We start from the raw sequence: 20635 nt of genomic DNA, 5'->3' as shown, positions 1-20635 counted from the left end.
AAAGCTGCCTTACTTCCAAATGTTGCCATGCCCTTCCACTTAGGACAGTCTATCACTCTACCAGTTTTCTTCGCCCCTCCATCCCTAGAGGAAGAGAGGCTCCATCATCTTGATCCCAAGATCTATGTGAGCTTCTACATCGATCAACCAAGAAACATGTAATATCATGTAAAATTTTCGTTAAGACCTTGTCCGTGAAATACTAGAATTGAGGTAATCTGTAACCCCTTGGCTTTTCCGTAGGTAGTGGGCAACTGTTCTGCCCTCTGCAGAAATACGCCCGTCGGGTTCTCTCCAGAGTTCTGATTCAGTTTAGGTGGGCATTCTCAAGAGCCTCAAAGCTCACTATCAATCATATGCCAAGGGATACAGATTACCCGTATGCCACTATTTCACGGACAAGTTCTTAACGTAAACAGATATTACATCAGTAACGTGGTATTTGTTGCCAAATCGCCGATTTTAAAATACTACAGTATCTTGATTCATTGACATTGATGAGCCGTCCCGGACGCCTAGTGACGCATATTGGAACACTTGTGATTACGTGAATCGAATCACAAATACATTTTATCGCCTTCGCCGCCTTTTAATAATAATAATCACTGTGACCTATTTCGCGGACCGCAAAGAGCTAAAGACTATGATGAACCCCTGAAGAAGTCCTGTGAGGGATGAAACGCGTTGGCAAGCAATTGGCAAGCAATTGTGTGGTGCTTCTTCAAGGATTAACTGCAAATTGACTTCAATCAAGTAACACGACCATCTGTTTCATTTTCATCTGGGAAGCTATTCATTCAATACACTGTTCTAAAAAACATTTTTTTTTAAATATGATGTGTTGGGCTAATCTTGTCCACCCTGGATTACTTAATTCTTGCTTATTATATTATATTAGAGTGCACTGGCTTTTCTCGGGTGCAGGATCCTTATTGGATTCATTGACTTCTAAGAATATAGACAGAGTAAATGGTCTGAGTGAGTCAGAATACATGCCTGGATAAAATGAATATGCCATGTTTATTCTTTACACGTCATGTTTCTCCAGCATACAGACATGTGACTGTCAATTCAGACAGATATTGCCAGGGTACTGGCAGGTCATGGGGGGCTCATTTTAGTATCTTTCAGCTGCATTGTTTACTGAAACACCTATTTAGAATAGTATGCACTGAAAGCAGCTGTGTGGGCAATAATCCATTTTACTTAAGAGGCAGTAGGGGCTAGGCAGTTTGATAGGCAATATTGCATGACAGCGGCTTAGGGACATTTTGAGGTGAAATTCTATAATTGTGTTTGTGTAAACTGCTGAATAGTACAAGTATAGTTTTTTAAAAAGCAAGCTGGTAATATGGTTTAGCAAGTGTGTGCCTTAGATCTGCGGATTATTGGTTCAAGCCTCAGCAGGGATACCTTAGTATTTCATACTGAGGCCTATACAATGAATACCACTAATCTGGTTTCTTTTAGGCACTAGGGCTCTGCAAAACTGTGCAGCAAGTGCTAGAAAGCACTGGAGGACAATAGAAATGGGAGTAAGCGCTGTACAGATTTACGTAGCATAAGATGTATAGAAGCAATAGGTCTTTGATTACACAGAGGCCTTTCCAATATCACCTGCAGGAAGGGTTTGAAATTAAAGCTGTTTTGCAAATCCATATTTACAAACATACTATGAGATGTGTTATTTGATCTAGAATGGGTATGGATGGATATGGCACATTGAAAAGCTAGTTGATTGTCTGAACAGTGTAAAACAATGCAGTTAATGGATACATGAGTGAACGTATTATTGCATGAATGGTGAATTAGTGAATGTGAACTGAATCAATACACATGGGTTTATGAATGAATGAGTGTGTGTGTGTGTGTAGATAATTACATGTGATCAAAATGAGGCAAATGACTTAAAAACAGATCAACACATCGCAATAAAATAAAACATGTTTTAAAAAGTTAAATCATATTTGCACTAGGCATGTTGGAAGTAGTAACTTACTGTTAGCTGGAGGATTGTAGGCTGCTTCCAAGCACTGCATGCACCCCCCACCTCACCCCAGACCTAAAGTAGGAGCACAATGTTCTTCTAGGTACAGATGTAATTTGCTGCTGTAGAAAACAAATGCTCTTGGGTCCTGTGTGAGACGCTGAAATAGTTGATGTACTATTAATTATTAACATATTTTTAAGGAAATGTTTAAGGCTGGATAGGTAAAACGGTGGATATCATAGCCCCGGCAACAGTTGCTATATCACGGAGGGAATCTCCCTCCGCCCCTTGGTTCTCCACTGAGCTGAGGGAAAAAAAAGCAACTGTAAAAGGCTTGAGCGACTATGGCGGGCAAACTACTGCAACTCAGCAAAAACTCTTTATAAAGAAGCCCTCCGTGGTCTCCACCAAGCTATAAGGAAAGCAAAAAAGCTATTTTTTGCGTCTTCCATTCAGCAAGCGGAGCAATCCAGCAAAGAAGTCTTCATGATTGTTCAATCTTTTTTTAAGCCCTCATCTATTGAGACTGAAGTCACTCCATCGGAGAAACTCTGTGAGGATATCTCAGATTTTTTTGATAAAAAATTTGAGAAGGTTTATGCCTCCTTCATTAGCCCCGAGCCCACAGTATTGACGGATATGACTGAAATAGCGCTGCCCTCCCCCTCCCTAGCCCAATTTTACCCCATTTCCTTTGCCGAGGCCCTGATGGAAATACAAAAATGCAAAGCAGGGGCCCCTGACGACCCCTGCCCGCCTAAGCTTTGGTCAATGATGTCGGAGGCGATTGCTCTACCGCTCTTACACATCTGGAACACGTCCATTGCATCAGGCATATTTCCTGATTGTTGGAAACACGCCACTCTCCTTCCCCTGAAAAAGAAGCCAAACGGCGCCCCGGATGATCTAAGTAATCTCCGCCCAATCTCCCTTCTAGCAGCCCCTGGCAAAATGCTCGAAAAATTGATACAACGTCAAGTGAACAGATTTATCGAGGACAATGAGATTCTGCATGAAACTCATTCAGGTTTCAGATCGGGATTTAGCACAGAGACTGCCCTCTTTGAGGTGGCTGAGTCGATTAGGTGGTCTCTAGATTCAGGAACATCAGCCATGCTGGTACTCCTGGATCTATCAGCCGCATTTGATACGGTGGATCACGACAGATTGATCTCACGGCTGAAGGATATAGGTCTGAAAGACAAAGCATTGGGCTGGCTACAATCCTATCTTACAGATCGCTCCCAGAAAGTAGCGCTGGGCACCTTCACCTCAAAACCTAAACACCTCAAGTGTGGCGTCCCTCAGGGGTCAGCTCTCAGCCCATTACTTTTTAATGTTTACTTAGCCCCACTCTTTACCTTGATCTCAAAATGGGGAGTGAAGGCGATTTCGTATGCAGATGATACGCAATTAGTCTTCCCCTTTTCTGACGTATCTGAGGCAGTCTTCAGCAAATTGAGGGGTTGTCTTCGGGATATCTCCAGCTGGATGAATACCAATAAATTAAAACTGAACGCTGGCAAAACGGAGGTTGTCTTTTTTGGCAAACACTATCGCCCTCCCTCTGACCTGTGGTGGCCTCCTGAAATGGGTCCCCCCCCTTCTCCTAGCACCTATGCGAAGAACTTAGGGGTAAGATGGGACGAGGGTCTCTCCTTTTCGGCACACATACAACAGGTCACAACTGGCTGTCTTTTCAAACTTCGGAACCTTCGAAAGTTCCTTGCGCTTTTGCCAGCAGACTGCCGAAAAATGGTAGTCCATGCAACAGTTACATCCAGATTGGACTACCCGAATGGCCTATATCTTGGCCTACCCAAATATTTGGTACACCGCCTACAGATCGTGCAGAATGCGGCTGCGAGACTGCTAAAACACATCCCTTTTAGACAGCATGTCTCTCCGCATCTACACGACCTGCATTGGCTCCCTGTGGCTAGTAGAATAAAGTTCAAAGCTCTAACCTTGGCGTTCAGAGCACTTAAGGGGTCCTGTCCTGATTACTTAAAACTTAGACTCTCCAGGTATCACCAGGAGAGGCACCTGCATTCTAACGCTCGGCTTCAGCTCCTCGTCCCTCGCGCCAGAAGAGCTAGACTCGGTGGCAGGTCCTTTTCTGTTAGTACGGCAATACTTTGGAATACCCTGCCGGCCACCATCCAAGCTTCCACGACTGAATCCTGTTTCAAGAAGCTACTAAAGACTTGGCTTTTTGCCCAGAAAAGATAAGCACTCTCCCTCCTTTTTTTGTTTTTCCTGCCTAACAAGAGTTGCTCACTTAGCGCCAGGACACCTCCTTGTGAGGTAGCTGTTCGCGCTTTACAAATGTCAGTATTATTATTATTATTATTATTAAGGGATGAATCCCTCCCCAGGCCCTCTTGAGTGAGCGGGGCTCATTTAATGCTGAATGAGAGGCCTGTAAGAAAAAAATCTCCACACCTAGTTTGAGGCCATGTACGCCTGCATGTGCCAACAATAACACCCACTCAAAATTAAGGGACTTTAAATACATTTTCCAGGCATAAACAATTACAAGCATGGAATATGAAGAATTCTGAATAAATTCACAAATGAATGATTGAGCATTGAATGACTAAGTACATTTAAAAATAATAGCTGGTATGTAAATCTTTGCATTTATTTACTGAAACTAGTTGATTGTGGAGCAGTACTATTTGAGGCACAGTGAGTCTCATTCTGGATCAGGATCAGGAATCACTTAGTGTGACCTTCTCTACAGTACACATTGACTTATTCTGGCTCCCAACATGAAAGAAACATTTGGAGGCTTCATAAAGGCAGAATTGCCAGCCCCAGCTGAGAACTGTTGTATCCTCCAATTAGCAAGATGCCAGGTTTGTGAGGCAGCATGCCGCCTTGAAAAGCTTTTGTCTAGACACGAAGGGTGAAGCATGTAATTCCATGATGAACTTTGTTATCTCACACATGAAGGGGGAAGTTATGTATACCTGCAAAATAATACACACTAAAGAACAGCGAGATCTTAGGGAGTGCTCAGCTGAAATATTCCTGTGTATTTGATGCATGCTGGCAGCTACACGCAGGACGGCAGAGAGTCAGGGTGTAGGTTCTTCCTTGGAAGCTGAAAAAGTATTAAGAAAGGAAACATTGTTTGTTGAGCCTTGGCACTGACGAGCACTACTTATTGTGGGGATGACCACATTGTGCACAGGGGAACATAATGTCACAATGAGAGCAGCCACTGGCTGAAGTGGGCTGACCCACTGCCCTCTGCTGTTTACTGTGGTGGGTGGAAGTAGAACTGGAATTACACCACACCAGACCAATGGATAAAGAGGGCTAACTGAAAATATCTCTATGTCTTTACTTATGTTTGTATTTATACATATTTGTTTTGTAAAAGCAAAAGGTTTTGGTTAGTGTAAGACCTAATTACGTACCTCCGTAGCTGTCTTTTCAATAGGAAACATAATGTCAGAAAAACAGACTACTTATTTCTGTGTGTTGCCAGAAACCGCAAAGGATTTAACAGTTCTATCCAGGTGCACTGTCTCTTGAAAGAGCTATGCATCCAGTGGCATAAAACTCATTTCCGATGCTACAGTAGTTGGCTATAGCGGTGGTAAAGCCACCACTGCTGTGCTTCGTAGAGGAGTAGCAATGCAGTTTGTGTGGCACCAAAGCGGGCTTCTCCGCACATTTCTAAAGAGCAATCTTGTTTAATTTTTATGCTATAGTTAAGGTGTGTTGTTTTCTTCTGCAACTGTTCTTTAATTGAAAGAACATTTACTTCTAAACTGCTTTGGTCTATCTGTCCATATTTACAGGGACTGCCGAGAGACACTTAGAACAAACCAGAAAGCTACAGGAAGAAAGTATGTGTGAGAATAAAATGTTAGATGGTTTGGGAATCAGTGTTCCAAATGTGTACTCTTTTCTCCCTGTAGATTCTTCATTGCTGTCTGCCCAGTGATCTTCTTTCTTAGCCCCTGTAGTGTTTAGGGAAAAAGCTAGGAAATTCTATCAGTGGAGACACTATTTCCACATATTCAATTGTGCGTCTCTTCTGGTATCATCAGATTAATCATTCAGAGTGTCAGTACTACCGCACATCCATATATTAAATGCAAAGGCTTTTAAGCCGTCACTCCTCAGGTTGTTTGGAAATATAAAATATGTGTAGGAAGATTTGAGTGTCAACTGAAACATTGATGCGTAATATTGTTGTGTTGTAACTGTGTTATAAGAATTGTTTCTTCTGGTGGGTTATCATTGCATTAGTTGTTGCAAAACGTGATCAAGAAACCAGACGGTAATGCATTTCCTTTGGACCTACATATTCTAAAAATCAGTAAAGTAAACTATTCTAATCAATCTTCCTTTTTTAGGTCCTTTGACTTTGCTTTTGAGCTGTGCCGGTTGTCTTTGAAGCAGAAGATGCCAGAGATACACCTGAAATATGCCATGTTCCTTGAGGATGAGGTATGTGGTCTAACTGCTTACGTTACAACACAAGTGTCCACGGGTCTGATAAGAGTTACACCTCAGAAATGCAACTACCTAGTCTCCTTAGTCAAGAGTATAGGTTATTAAGAAAATGAAAATGAAACCCCTCATGAATGAAGATACCCATCAGTCGCCACTCGATATCGCCCTGGTCATCATCTGGGCTTTCTTCTTGGTGTTTCCATCGTGAAACATAAAAGGTGAGCCACGGGACCTGGTTGTAATGTCCCCCACCTAATTATGAGTCACTAGTCAACTAGTTGTGTTCTTGGATGGGTGTACAAATTATATTGCAGTGCGAAAGTGTATGTGAAGAGTGACTTAAAATTGGGTAAATGAGAGAAACCCTTTGTTTATTATTATCGCTCAAATGCCCAAGATTAAAAACAGTGCAAAAAATGCAGTTTTTAACAAATACATGCCCAGATAATAGATAGGTCGACATGTTTCAGCAGTAAAAGCGGACACTTTTATCCTCTGCCTTCCTCAGGACCTCAGTGAATTGCTACTGCAATGTGTGACGTGGATAATCAAAGTGGAAAACGAATAGCCATATCACCTGCAATCCTAGGTGTATAGTGAATTCCTCTGCAATCGGGCTGTTTTGCCACTGTAATAGACATATACAATCATATACAGACTAGGTGGTTAGCATGTCTTGAAAGGTAAACCTAAAACGAGTGTCCGTAACCATTTACATCTCAATGTGGCTCCAAGTCCTAATTATTATAATATTTCAAATCCGTTTCCATCAAGTATAGCTATATTCATTGATGTTCCTCCACTCCCAGCTTACCTAGTTAACAGGAGGGTAACACCCCACCTCAACTGGCTGCATCTCAGCGAGACGAAGCACCACTCTATAAAAATCAGAAAAAACAAACAGAAAGTTAAATGCACTGTTCCCTCTGATGTGCTTGTGTGTATTTAAAAGCCCTCACTTCCCCTGCACGTTACAAAGGACATCTGTCTTCACTCATAGTCCGATGTATCGTAATGGCCCCTGTGATCTCAAAATCATATATCACATTTAGTCCAAAAAGAAATCTTATGTCCAGAAAGAATTTCTTATATATGAAAAAGGTCCTAACAAACTTGACATTTCTCCATATAAACCATGTGGACATATTGGGCAAACTACTGAATAAGCGATGTTTAGACAATCTGCCCCCAATGCCCCTCGATATCCATTCAGCACTCGACTACAACCTTGAAGTTGTTAACTTCAAAAACAATTAGTTTAAACCTTATGCGCAAGAGGAGCAAAGCGTTAAGAGAGAAGCTATTCTAACGCTTTTCGATGGTGCGGTTACAGAGAGGCACAGATATAACGTTCATACCGTGATCGTATCCCCCTCTTACCTGTCCGTCGGTACTCCAGACGGTCTTCCAAGCCGTCTTGGGGAGGTACCGGACGAACTCTCGACGCCATATTTATTCTCGTGTTCTTAACTCATCTGAATGACGTGCGACACGTGGTTGTGTCATGTGACCGCGGGGATGCTGGGTATTGTAGTATTCATACACTCGCGAACACATTTCAATTTAATTTATCATGCGTGTATTTAAACAGCTCTCTGCAATAGAGAAAGAGAATTTTGGCTGATGCAGAAAGGCATATATATTTGCATGCTTGCAACCTGTAATGCATATCAAGTGTCCACGTATTATGCAGCGCGTCTCGACATCATGTGCTAGTGTCACGTGAACGCGGGAATGATGGGTGATATAGTTTTCCATGCCCTCGCCGATGCACTTATGTTATTGTCTGTCAACTGTTCACCATGTCTTGTAATTCTAAAAAAAAAAATGGCCAATTACAGCAAGAGAACGATTTTGGGCAGAATTTAACCTTTATGTAGTTTGACCAGCTCACCACATATTCCACTGTGTATGTTGTGTATCCTTCTTAAAACTTTATTGACCACAGCATTTATATGTCAATAGGGTAATCTGACATGATGGTAATGTTGTGCATCCTTATTAGATCTTTTTTTTTTTTCACAACCAATTTTATTGAGCAAATGAGCACCAAGAATGTGGCGTCTCCACACCCGAAGATCACCACAACAATATCAATATAGCAGTTCCATAAGCAGAAAAATGATAAAACAGGCTCAGAATATGCTCAGTATAGAAACTCCCCAGCAACCCACCCCAACCCACAACTCTACCCCCCCCCCCCACTCCAGATACCCCCCCAAACCCCCCTACCACACGTGTATAGCCGCAACTGAAAAAGAAAGTATGTGTAATGCCTCCAGGGCCTCGCCGCTTCGGGCCAGAAATGTCACTGCGATCAAATGTCTCCCTCCTGCTCCGCCGGGGGGTCCAAGGACAGGCCACGATAGTCAGCCCAACGCCTCCAAATTTTGTAGTGCTTGCGTGGGCAGCCTCTTGCTTCAAAGATCGGCCTCTCCAGACCCATAAAATAATCCAGCCCAGCCCTCCAAGCAGACAGGGGGGGAGCCCTCACCGACTTCCATGCCCGGGCCAGGTCCCGCTTGGCCACAACCAACCCCAAGAGCAACAAATGACGTTTATAAACATTGCCCCCAATCCCTTCCATAATATGTAGCAGACCCAGCCGATGGGTACGAGGAAGGTCCCAGCCCAGGACCTCAGCCAGGCAACTCCGCACACCCCTCCAGAACCCAGTCAGCCGGCCACATGACCATACCGTATGCAACAAGGAGCCAGGCACCGCCCCACAGCGCAGGCACTCCGGTGAAGCAATCAAGCCAGCCTTCCACAACCGTTCACGCGTATAGTAAGCGCGGTGCAAGTATTTAAATTGAATCAGCCGCAGCCGGACAGCTATAGCGGTTCCGCGCGGGGATTCCAGCGCCTCCCTCCAGTCGTCCTCATCAAGGGGGCCTACGTCTACTTCCCACGCCTCCCGAAGGGAGTGTAGGGTGGAGGAGCAATGAATCACAAGTGTCTGGTAGATCCTAGAGACCTTCTTGTCCCCCAGGTCCCCCATAAATACTTTAGCCTCGACAGGGCTGAACTCCGGCAAAGAGTCGAGGCCAGCGATGCTCGGGGCGAGGGCATGCCGTAGCTGGAGGTAGCGGAAGAACTGGGACTGAGGCATTTGGAACTCTGTACGGAGCTCCTCGAAGGACTTAAGAGTGGTGCCGGACATGACCTGGCCCAGCTGCGTGATCCCAATGTTCTCCCAACCCTCAAATCCGGTCAGGGTCGCCAGTTCCGGGAGCAGACCATTATGCCAGAGTGGCGTCTCAGCCGTCAGTCTGCCCCACCATCCCATTCGGCGCAATGACTGCCTCCATACCGCAAAGACCACTCTTGTGACTGATGGCAACCCACGGCGTAGGCGCGCCGAATAGAGGATGGTGTGGAGCGTGCGATCGCCCATGAGCAATCGTTCTAGGGCATAAGCCGGATCACTCCTATCACAATACCACCATTCATTAAGGATAAGTAATTGTGAAGCTTGGTAATAGGAGAGGAGGTCCGAGGTGGCCAAGCCACCACAGTAAGTGGATAAAAAGCACGTCTTCAGAGCCACTCTGGCCGCACCACCATCCCACAGGAAGCGGCCCAATGCTGAATTAACCTGGCGGAACCACTCCAGGCCAATGGAATGAGGGAAATTCTGGAGTTGGTATAGGAGCCGCGGCAGCGCAACCATCTTAAAGATGGCCGATCTTCCGAAAATAGTGAGCGGCATTCTAGACCAGGTCTTAACATCAGCCTGCACCCTCTCCCACACCGGCAATACGCCACGCGCCCAGGCCACGGCCCGCGACTCTGAGAGAAAAACGCCCAGATATTTCAGGCCATCCGTCGCCACTCGCAACTCAGCCGCCCAAGGGTCAGCAACCGCTCCGCCACCCAGCACCCACAGGGTTGATTTATTCACGTTAAGATGGAGACCCGAGACCTCGCCGAACTCCCGCATGAGCTCCAGAACCCGGGGACCCGACTGCCGCAGATCAGTCAAGAATAGGAGGACGTCATCAGCATACAGCGCAATCCTATCCGCCAGGTCTTCATTCCAAACAAAGCCACGCAACCGGGTATCTACTCGCACTCTCGACGCCAAAGGTTCCATGGCGAGGGCGAACGGGGACAGGGGGCAACCCTGCCGGGTACCGCGACCTATATGGAAGCGCCCAGAGGTAGCTCCGGCCACGCGGACCGAGGCCGTCACGTTGGTGTATAGGAGGCGAACGTACGACAAGAAGACCGGCCCCAGGTTGAGGCGAGCCAACAGTGCGAACAAATACGCCCAACTCACCGAGTCAAAGGCTCGGTCCATATCCGCCAGAAAGAGTGCCGCCTGCTCATCCCTAGCACCCATGGCATCCACCGCGGCCTGTGCCCGTCGGATATCTTATTAGATCTTTTTGATCATAAAAACGTAATTAACAACAGAGTTTAAATGTCTGTGAGGTGATCTGACATGAAGGTAATGTTGTGGGTCCTTAGATCTTTTTGATAATAAGAACTTTGTTGACAACAAAGTCTATATGTCAATAATCTGACATGAGGGTAATCTGTCCCACCTTTTCATATGCATTTAACCTTACATTCCCCCATTGAGTAGTCGATATTACCAGCCAGATTGTATCCAACTCTCTATACATTATATCCACAGGTACAGGATGTTGAGCTGAATCTCTTCTGGTAACAGCCTGTGTACCCGTTAGAGAGTTGCCCAGGGGATTGCGTCGTTCAGACCAACTTTGTCGCATCCAGGTTTAAAAAACATTTTTTTAACTGCTTACAACACGTTCCCTGGCAAACCTGGCTCGGATGCCTAGGGTTGCTTCATATTTAATTATACATTTCTTACAAATCATGCATATTCAAGATCACAAAATATGTTTTCCTGGTTCCGATTTTTGGTATGGTAAAATAATCCAACAAACCTTTTTCGATTTTATGTGGAGAGGCTCTCTTGATGGAATTTCCAAAATATGCCTCCAAACAGAAACAGTGGGTCAGAAGCATGCCCAACTCCAGATTCAAAAGATAATGCCTTACTCAGCTACCCCATATGACCTGACAGAAGCTTTGAATTGAGAATCCACGTAATACACTGGAAGAGGCTATTGGCCACAATTGACATTCAGATGAATGTGCCTAATGTTACGCTTTTTGCTTTCTAGAATGAAGTTTACATTCCCTGAGTTACGAAAAGCTGTTACAAATTTGGCACTGTCTAAGATGACTAAGATCCTTTATTCACTAAGGGTTCATTATGACTCAGGCTGAGCATAGTTACCCAAGGGAATTCCGCTGTTCCTGATTATGAATGGGTAGGATTTTCCACAGTTTTTTTCTGGATGTGGGAAAGCCAGAAACATTTCCACCATGCTGTAATTATGCATCATAAAATCACACTAGGCTTTAGCTGTAGCTGCAGCAAAGACTCATTCCAGACTTCTTCCCCACAGGGGCGAGCATACAATGTTCCCTCCTGCCAGAAATTACCTTCCCCTTCTTGTGCCTCATATACAGTCTTTTGGAATCCTCGCCTTGTCTTTTGAACAAAAGATGATAACTTGATGTGTGCATTATTAGGCACAGCCCTTCTGTCACTAGAGGATCAAACCAGACTCTCCTGACACCCCTCTATTTCAAAAAAGCAAAACCAGAACGATGGCTGTATGAGTATAAAGAACACCACCATGTGTCTCGCATGCACATAAGAGGTATGTATACAAGAGACTAACATTAACTTGAAGGCGCTTGCTGTGAAATCAAGAGATCAAAATGAGATGGAAATGCAGACAGCAACCAGATACTCCACTGAGGAGCAGATTGGATGTGGTACCTTTCTAGGCAGAGCAGCCCAGGTCTTTGAAGTATCTTTTACTGCAGCCAGTGTCTAGATTCAAGAGCTCCTGCAGCACTATCTGAGGTTATCTTATGTTATAAGTGGTGCATGCTTTTGATGAAACCTTCTGAGATTCGGTCAAGGCATTAAGTAAAAGCAAACTGATATATGCCTGTTCACATTTCGTGTTCCTGCTTGCCCAGCAGTTCTTGCTACAAAGGGGAAATTCAGGATTGCACCTGATAAAGACAAAATTCTGATGAATACTTTAAACCACTGGTTCCTCAGCCTGGATCCGGATGTTTTCACAGTTCTGTTCCCACAAGCTGCTAGGTGGCACGTGCGGCTCTGCGTTGGCCTCATTCTGCCCCGCGTTGGTCTCTTTCTGCCCCAGCAGTGGTGCAGCAGAGCTACATATAGGCAGCAAACCTACGCGCCAACATCAGCTCTTTTCTTTCCGCACCTTCTAATGCAGATTGCGAGCTCCGCTCCCTTTTTTGTCATTTGACAAATTCTTTCAGATTATTTTTCAATAGTTCAAAAGATTGATGTCCCCACTGAAGACTACAGAGTTCAAACCATGCAGATTGTCAGCAACAGATGTTGGTGACGGTCCTGCGTGAGTGCCATTGGTGTTTGGTCTTGAAGTATAGCTCAAAGTCTTACAAAGAATGTGCAGTCATGCACTTGACAGTGATTTGGGACGTAAATCGAACCTATATGTTGACAAACATCAAAAGAAGTCCTCCTCCAAATTGAAGGTGCAGTCTTGTACTCGTTATAGGTCTTCTTTGCGGTCAAAGTCATCCGGTAAGTTGAAGTCCAAGCTGAAGATGAAGCAAAAGAAGTGGAAGTGGGTCTTTACCCCATCTTGCCACTCTCTATCCAAAAAGAAGTCGGGAGGGCATCAAGGTGAAAATCGATCTCGCTCCCGGCTCTGCAGCAGGTCGAGTCCTTTAAGGAGGCCATGCTGCATATTTTTGGTACTCTTCTGGCTCCCTTTGGTGTGCTTTCAGGCACCAATGTTCCACAGGGGCCTCCAATTAAGTTACACCAGGGATACATAAGCCCCTGGAACCCACCTTGGGTTCCTCACCATCTATGGTACTGACTACCATTCCAGCCCCAAGACCTGGGTCCAATCCCTCTTTCGTCGATGCCAATACTGACTTCGCCAACGCTGGTGGGGCATCCGTTGCCGGCTCCGATGTCCTATCCTGAGCTGAATCCATCCCAACCCCTACCAATGTTGCGCTTCGACTGCTGCAGCTCACCTGGTCCCTCTACAGTCTGGCTCAGATAACACATTTCCACTACCGCGGAGCAGTACTCAGACGCTCAATCACTTTTTCGCCAGAGGTTGCTACCACCTGACAATGACAATAGTAATGATGGGGATGATTTACCCCTTCCCTTTACGATGATGACAATTTCTATGTGAAGGCCAGTGTGTTTGATTCTTCCCCTGATATAGGTTTGTTTTCGCCCCTTGCACCCCCCCAATGGAAGAGAGTGCTTAATTTGCCATAATGATTAGACGAGCGGCTGAGGTCCTGGACTTACTGCGGCCTTCTGTTGAAGTCAAGACAAATGTCCTTACTGAGGGTTTGCATCCTGGGCCCGCTTAATCTGGATCCTTACTTCCATTTAATGAAGCCCTGACTGACACTCATATAGGCACTTAGGCTCAGCCTTGCTCTTGCCCAACCGTGAACAGACAGGTGCCCAGACACCACAGACTGGCACTCAGTAACCCGAATTTTCATACGCAGCATTGTAGTCCTGAAAGGTTGGTAGTCCAGACTTTCACCAGCAAAGTGAATTCAAATGCATTCCTCACAACACAACTCATCCACAAAGGGGAATGAAATGGATTGAGTCATTTGGAAAGCAAATGCGATCTTTAGTCAGCTTGGCATTGAGGTCGGTGAATGTGTTCTTCTGATTAGGCGGTAATATCAAAGCCCTCTTGGACATGGCCAGCGGGATCTTTCTGGTGGTCCCGGAGCGGTTTTGGGCCTCCTTTGCTCAACCCGTTTAAAATGGCCAGGATACAGCATAATGTGTAATGTTGACTAGTTTGGATGCTACTGGTTTCTTGGGGTGAGAAGTGGGCACTAGTGTGGTGCTGCATCGCCATACATTAATGAGAGCCACAGGCCTTTTTGGAGGTATGAAGCATCCCTTATGGATATGATCTGTAATGGGTGCCCTCGTATGATAAAAGGAAAGTAGAGACATGGTACATTCCTTGACGCTTTCAACCCTCTACCAGATAGTGTCCTCATCAGTTTTGACCCTTCTGAGGCTAATCCAGAAACCCCACACACCCTCCCCCAGCCACTGCAACAGTCACCCCAGTCCTTTAGAAGCTGCAGACGCAGACCCAGCAGAAATAGTGCTGGTCACCAGGGACACCTTTCTTCACAGTAGCTCTTACCTGTGGTATCAGCCCACAAGCCGCTTTACTTTGCTCATAGTGCTGCTCACCACTGTGTGGGAGGCAGGATCATACATTTTCTCCCAGAGTGGCTGTCCATCCCAGCTGACTAATGGGTACTCCATTGTCCTCCTGTTTCTTTCCAACCTACCCCAGCTTCTGCCTTCATCAAAGCTTCTTTCAACGGAGCACCCATCTATCTTGCAACAAGAGGTGCAGGCTCTGCTGGCCAAAGAGGCCATCAAGAGGGTCCCAGCCTCAGAAATAGAGATGAGTTGTAACTTCTGGTATCTTTTTTTGCCGAAGAAGGGTGTAAGACTTTTTCCAAGTTTAGATCTTCACCCTCTGAATGCCTTCTATCAGAAGGACAAATTCATAAGGCTTGCACTGACTTGTTCTTTCTGCTCTGGATGGGCGACCTTGACCTGCAGTACTTTAATCTGCCCCATAGATGTTACCTGCGGTGCAAGGCTGGGCAGAAGCATTTTAACTGCTGTACTCTCGTTTGGCTTTACCAGCACCCCTCAGGTGTTCACGAAATTGATGGCGGTGGTCACTGCCAATATTCAGAGGTTGGGGATACTAGTTTTACCCAACCTCGATGACTGTCTGTTTAAGGTAGGCTCGCCACAGTCAGTCATAGACCACCAGCAGACAATGACAAACTTCCTGAAAAACTTGGGGATCTCGATCAACAAGCCAAAATCATACCTGACTCCTTCACACAGGGCTCCTATTTATAGTAGCTGTTCTGGACCCTATGCAGTGCAGGGCTTTCCTTTTTCGTAATGAGTCCATGACATTCAGGGTATGATCCCAATGTTTCAGCCTCTGAGACTTCTTGGCCTGTTCAACTTATGCATCTTGCTTCTCCACTTCACCAGGAGGCATGTGCAGGCTGTGCAGTGGGATCTGAAGTCTCAGTGTTCTCAACACCAAGGAAACATGTCTCATGTCATCCAGGTTTCAAGGAGACTGCACAGGATCAGTAGGGGAGCTGCTCATCCACAATCTAACTAGCAGCAGACCCCTCTTTCCCACTCAGAGCGTATGGTTTAGATAGAAGTGTTATTGCTGATTTGGGGAGGTCTTCTGAGAGATTTGGAAATCAGGGGGCTCTGGTCTTCAGTTGAAACCCAACCCCACATCAGTGCTTTGGAGCTGTGAGCCATTTGTTTGCATTGAAAGCCTTCCTACCATTCCTAAACCGAAGGCTGATACAGGTTGCAGAAAAGTAGCATCTGCTTTCATGGTCACTCCCACTTTTTACCAAACAACAAGAGAGTGTTAAAAAGAGTAACAAATACAATAAATAAACAGATTCCAGGTCAGGACGCTATTAAATCCCAGAAAAAGCAGTTATATGCAGTAGGAAAAATAGAGTGCACGTGCTCAAAAGTCTAGCTAGAAGAACCCTCAGGCTCCAATAGAACATTGGAAGCCAGTTGTCATCATTGGGTCCTTTTTCATAGCTAGAGAAAATAAGAGTGAATTAAAAAGAGTGTGGACCACTCCTCAAAATTACTTTAATAAGAGGGTGGCTCTAACTCCCTTAAAAACAGTGAGTGAAAAATATAATTAATTTTTCTGGACTAAAAGAAGGTTTATACAATGAACCCTTCAGTCCAATTCAACAAGTGAATGAAAAGAAATAATAAAAAGGTACGGTCAACATGTTTCTGCTTTAGGAGCGGTAATTCAGCTCAGCATTCTTCAGGACCTACAAATACACTATTCAACTGCTCAGTTGCCAGAGCACGCTAAAGCGCTCGGACCTGAGCAGTGGACATGTGGAACCATACGACCTGTAGTTGTCGAAGCTCCTTTTAGGAAAATTCTTCCTTGAGATCATTAACCTCCTTGTTGTAGGGGAAACAATCAGAATCTACAGGGATGAAATAAACACAATAACGTGACCACAATGCGAACTCTTAGGAGCATACATCCACACAAGTAGATTTTTTAATACGTGCACAACTATACTGAATTCAACTCAAATTGGTTGAAGAAGTTAGTATTCCCTTAGTAAATTAACTAGAGGAAGAACGAAAAAAAGGTGATACGGCTGTTTGTATTTCAAACCCCTTTATATCATCAGGCAATATGTGGAGAAGTGTGGCTCACTGGTTATAGGCGGCAGACCCGTAAGCAGAGAACGGCCCGGGACCAGGGTTCGATTCCCGACGCGGCAGGGTCGTGGACCAGGGTCAGCGGACTCGATAATTCTCGCCTTGGTGCCTACTCTAGTCAGAGACCACACGCGGCAACTCTGGGCATCAGCTTGCCTCATCTTCACAACGGCCCCCCAGATCGCCGGGGATGCTTGGTCGCACCTTAGAGATACCCATCTGGGACCATCTCTCAGGGTGAGCCAGGACGGGTTCCCCAGCGGTCGAAGCGTGGAGATACTCCTCCGGGAGTCGATTCCTAGCGCTATATAAACCCACAATTAAATTAAATTATCAACTGCCTACACAAAGTCAGTAAAAACATTGAAAGCATAAAGAGCAGTGCTTATTTCAACCTGTTTTTGGGAAAAGTTAGAAGGTACCCATGCAAGGAGTGTACATAGCGCAAAAACACTCAAAAGAGGGAGCAGTCTATCCGACACTCACATTGTTTTGTCAGGTGTAATGCCCCATGGGCGTAGCGGCAGAGGGAAATCTTCACGTTTGGTCTCTTGAGTGGAGTTGAGCCAAAGGGAAGAAAAACAGGACTGGATGAGTAAAAAAGACCTTCCGGTCCAGTTAAGTTATAAGCGTTTTAACTATCAAGGGACTTACTTGTCTCCAAACGGCTCCCCGCTTCAACACCTAAAAGCGACCACATCCGCCGCCCGAATTGGTAAACGCGGAAGTGGAGACGCGATTAAAGTAAGCGTGGAAGACGTATGAAGCGTCAGGGGCGGTTCTCTAGATCACGTGTCTGACGTGACTTTCTTAAAGGCGTCCTGTTTATTTACAGACACGTTATGAAGCAAATGCTAACACATGTACAGTATTATGAATGGAATACCTCATATGGATGTGTCAACACCCCGCAGGTAGCCATACAATCATCTGCGCGATCCCGGGCAGAGATTGTAATCAGACAATACACATGACAATACTTCATTTGCTTCATAACGTGTCTGTAAATAAACAGGACGCCTTTAAGAAAGTCACGTCAGACACGTGATCTAGAGAACCGCCCCTGACGCTTCATACGTCTTCCACGCTTACTTTAATCGCGTCTCCACTTCCGCGTTTACCAATTCGGGCGGCGGATGTGGTCGCTTTTAGGTGTTGAAGCGGGGAGCCATTTGGAGACAAGTAAGTCCCTTGATAGTTAAAACGCTTATAACTTAACTGGACCGGAAGGTCTTTTTTACTCATCCAGTCCTGTTTTTCTTCCCTTTGGCTCAACTCCACTCAAGAGACCAAACGTGAAGATTTCCCTCTGCCGCTACGCCCATGGGGCATTACACCTGACAAAACAATGTGAGTGTCGGATAGACTGCTCCCTCTTTTGAGTGTTTTTGCGCTATGTACACTCCTTGCATGGGTACCTTCTAACTTTTCCCAAAAACAGGTTGAAATAAGCACTGCTCTTTATGCTTTCAATGTTTTTACTGACTTTGTGTAGGCAGTTGATACATATTGCCTGATGATATAAAGGGGTTTGAAATACAAACAGCCGTATCACCTTTTTTTCGTTCTTCCTCTAGTTAATTTACTAAGGGAATACTAACTTCTTCAACCAATTTGAGTTGAATTCAGTATAGTTGTGCACGTATTAAAAAATCTACTTGTGTGGATGTATGCTCCTAAGAGTTCGCATTGTGGTCACGTTATTGTGTTTATTTCATCCCTGTAGATTCTGATTGTTTCCCCTACAACAAGGAGGTTAATGATCTCAAGGAAGAATTTTCCTAAAAGGAGCTTCGACAACTACAGGTCGTATGGTTCCACATGTCCACTGCTCAGGTCCGAGCGCTTTAGCGTGCTCTGGCAACTGAGCAGTTGAATAGTGTATTTGTAGGTCCTGAAGAATGCTGAGCTGAATTACCGCTCCTAAAGCAGAAACATGTTGACCGTACCTTTTTATTATTTCTTTTCATTCACTTGTTGAATTGGACTGAAGGGTTCATTGTATAAACCTTCTTTTAGTCCAGAAAAATTAATTATATTTTTCACTCACTGTTTTTAAGGGAGTTAGAGCCACCCTCTTATTAAAGTAATTTTGAGGAGTGGTCCACACTCTTTTTAATTCACTCTTATTTTCTCTAGCTATGAAAAAGGACCCAATGATGACAACTGGCTTCCAATGTTCTATTGGAGCCTGAGGGTTCTTCTAGCTAGACTTTTGAGCACGTGCACTCTATTTTTCCTACTGCATATAACTGCTTTTTCTGGGATTTAATAGCGTCCTGACCTGGAATCTGTTTATTTATTGTATTTGTTACTCTTTTTAACACTCTCTTGTTGTTTGGTATATGGATTTATGAGGGGCATGAGAGTGTTTTCCCTTTGGCCCTTACTCTCTTGTTGATGAAGCCACTCCCACTTTTTGCCTGATGTTTATGCTATTTCTGACTAGTCTGATTGGGATCCTGCTAATCAGGACCCCAGTCTCTGTGCTTCTTCCCTAAGTTGAAATAAACAAAACAAAATGCCAGTACTGCACTATTATTTCCTTATTTAGAAGGGACAATGAATAAAACAGTTGTCCTTTTAGTAACCAGTATTTCAGTTTGGAATAAATCTTACAAGTTTTTCTTTATTTTTATCATATGAATTTTTCTTTTATTTGTAAACCATTTATACAATTTTATAGAAACATCAACAGATATGTCTAAATTACTGCATTTTTTATTTTTATTATGGAGCCTCTATTGAACAAAAAAATTATAGCGCCGCACCATAAATAGAAAAATAAAAATTTCCCGGTGGGGTGTATTTCTATGTATGTATGATGAGACTATGGATGGATGGTTGAAATAGGATTACAGGTGTATGACTCTATCACGGTGGAAATGTTGTGTATATATAGTAGCTTTTAGAGTATGAGTGTGATTTCTTATCCAAAAAAAAGGTGCTCCATAATAAAAATAAAAAATTCAGTAATTTAGACCTATCTGTTGATGTTTCTATAAAATTGTATAAATGGTTTACAAATAAAAGAAAAATTCATATGATAAAAATAAAGAAAAACTTCTAAGATTTATTCCAAACTGAAATAGTGGTTTCTGAAAGGACAACTGTTTTATTCATTGTCCCTTCTAAATGAGAAAAATAATAGTGCAGTTCTGGCATTTTGTTTTGTTTATTTCAATTGTGGCGCGGCCATGCTGCACTTAAGCCAAACCCTTTTTGTTCGCTCTACTCTTCCCTAAGTTGGACATGGTGAGTACTTAGGTACACTTTAGATTGCCTACTGGGATACCCTTGTAAGTCGCTAGTATATGGTACACAGGGCACAGATACACCAGGGCTCTCCCATGGGCTGCAGCATGTATTATACCACCCATGAGAGACCCCTCAAAGTGTGACTACTGGCCTGCCATTGCAGCCTGTGTAAGCTGGTGCTAGCACCACTTACGACAGATATAAGTTTCCTTATATCTGAGGTCACTACACTTGAAACCTATAAGTCACCCCTAAGGCAGGCCTTTCTATCCTGAAGGCAGGGTGCTTAGTTAAGAGTGGGAGGGTTCCCCTGTATGAGCAGGACACTCCTACAACCTTCAAATTAGATTCTCCCTTGTTGTAAGTGCATCTGCCATTTCGATACATAGAATCTGAAAGCGTTAGTGATAGATTCCTTAACTTAGAATATCCCCAGGCGTCAGATTGGATCCGAAAAGTTTTCGCTAGCAGTACCTCTGCACGTCAGTAGGTGGCGTCATGCAACTCAGTGTCTG

At 44.4% G+C, this 20635-nt stretch overlaps 1 protein-coding gene across 1 annotated transcript in view; it reads left to right on the top strand.

The window, feature by feature from the left end:
• The window catches only part of IFT172 (intraflagellar transport 172), a 1142656-nt gene that overhangs the window by 608451 nt on the left and 513570 nt on the right, over positions 1-20635 (top strand). Inside the window, exon 31 of the mRNA XM_078650113.1 lies at positions 6367-6460. Coding sequence (XP_078506239.1) covers positions 6367-6460 — 94 coding nt within the window. The remainder of the gene's footprint in view (positions 1-6366; positions 6461-20635) is intronic.

The sequence above is a fragment of the Lissotriton helveticus genome, chromosome 6 (assembly GCF_964261635.1).
Source record: "Lissotriton helveticus chromosome 6, aLisHel1.1, whole genome shotgun sequence".
Lineage (NCBI taxonomy): Eukaryota > Metazoa > Chordata > Amphibia > Caudata > Salamandridae > Lissotriton > Lissotriton helveticus.
This window is presented reverse-complemented; position numbering and strand designations above follow the sequence as displayed.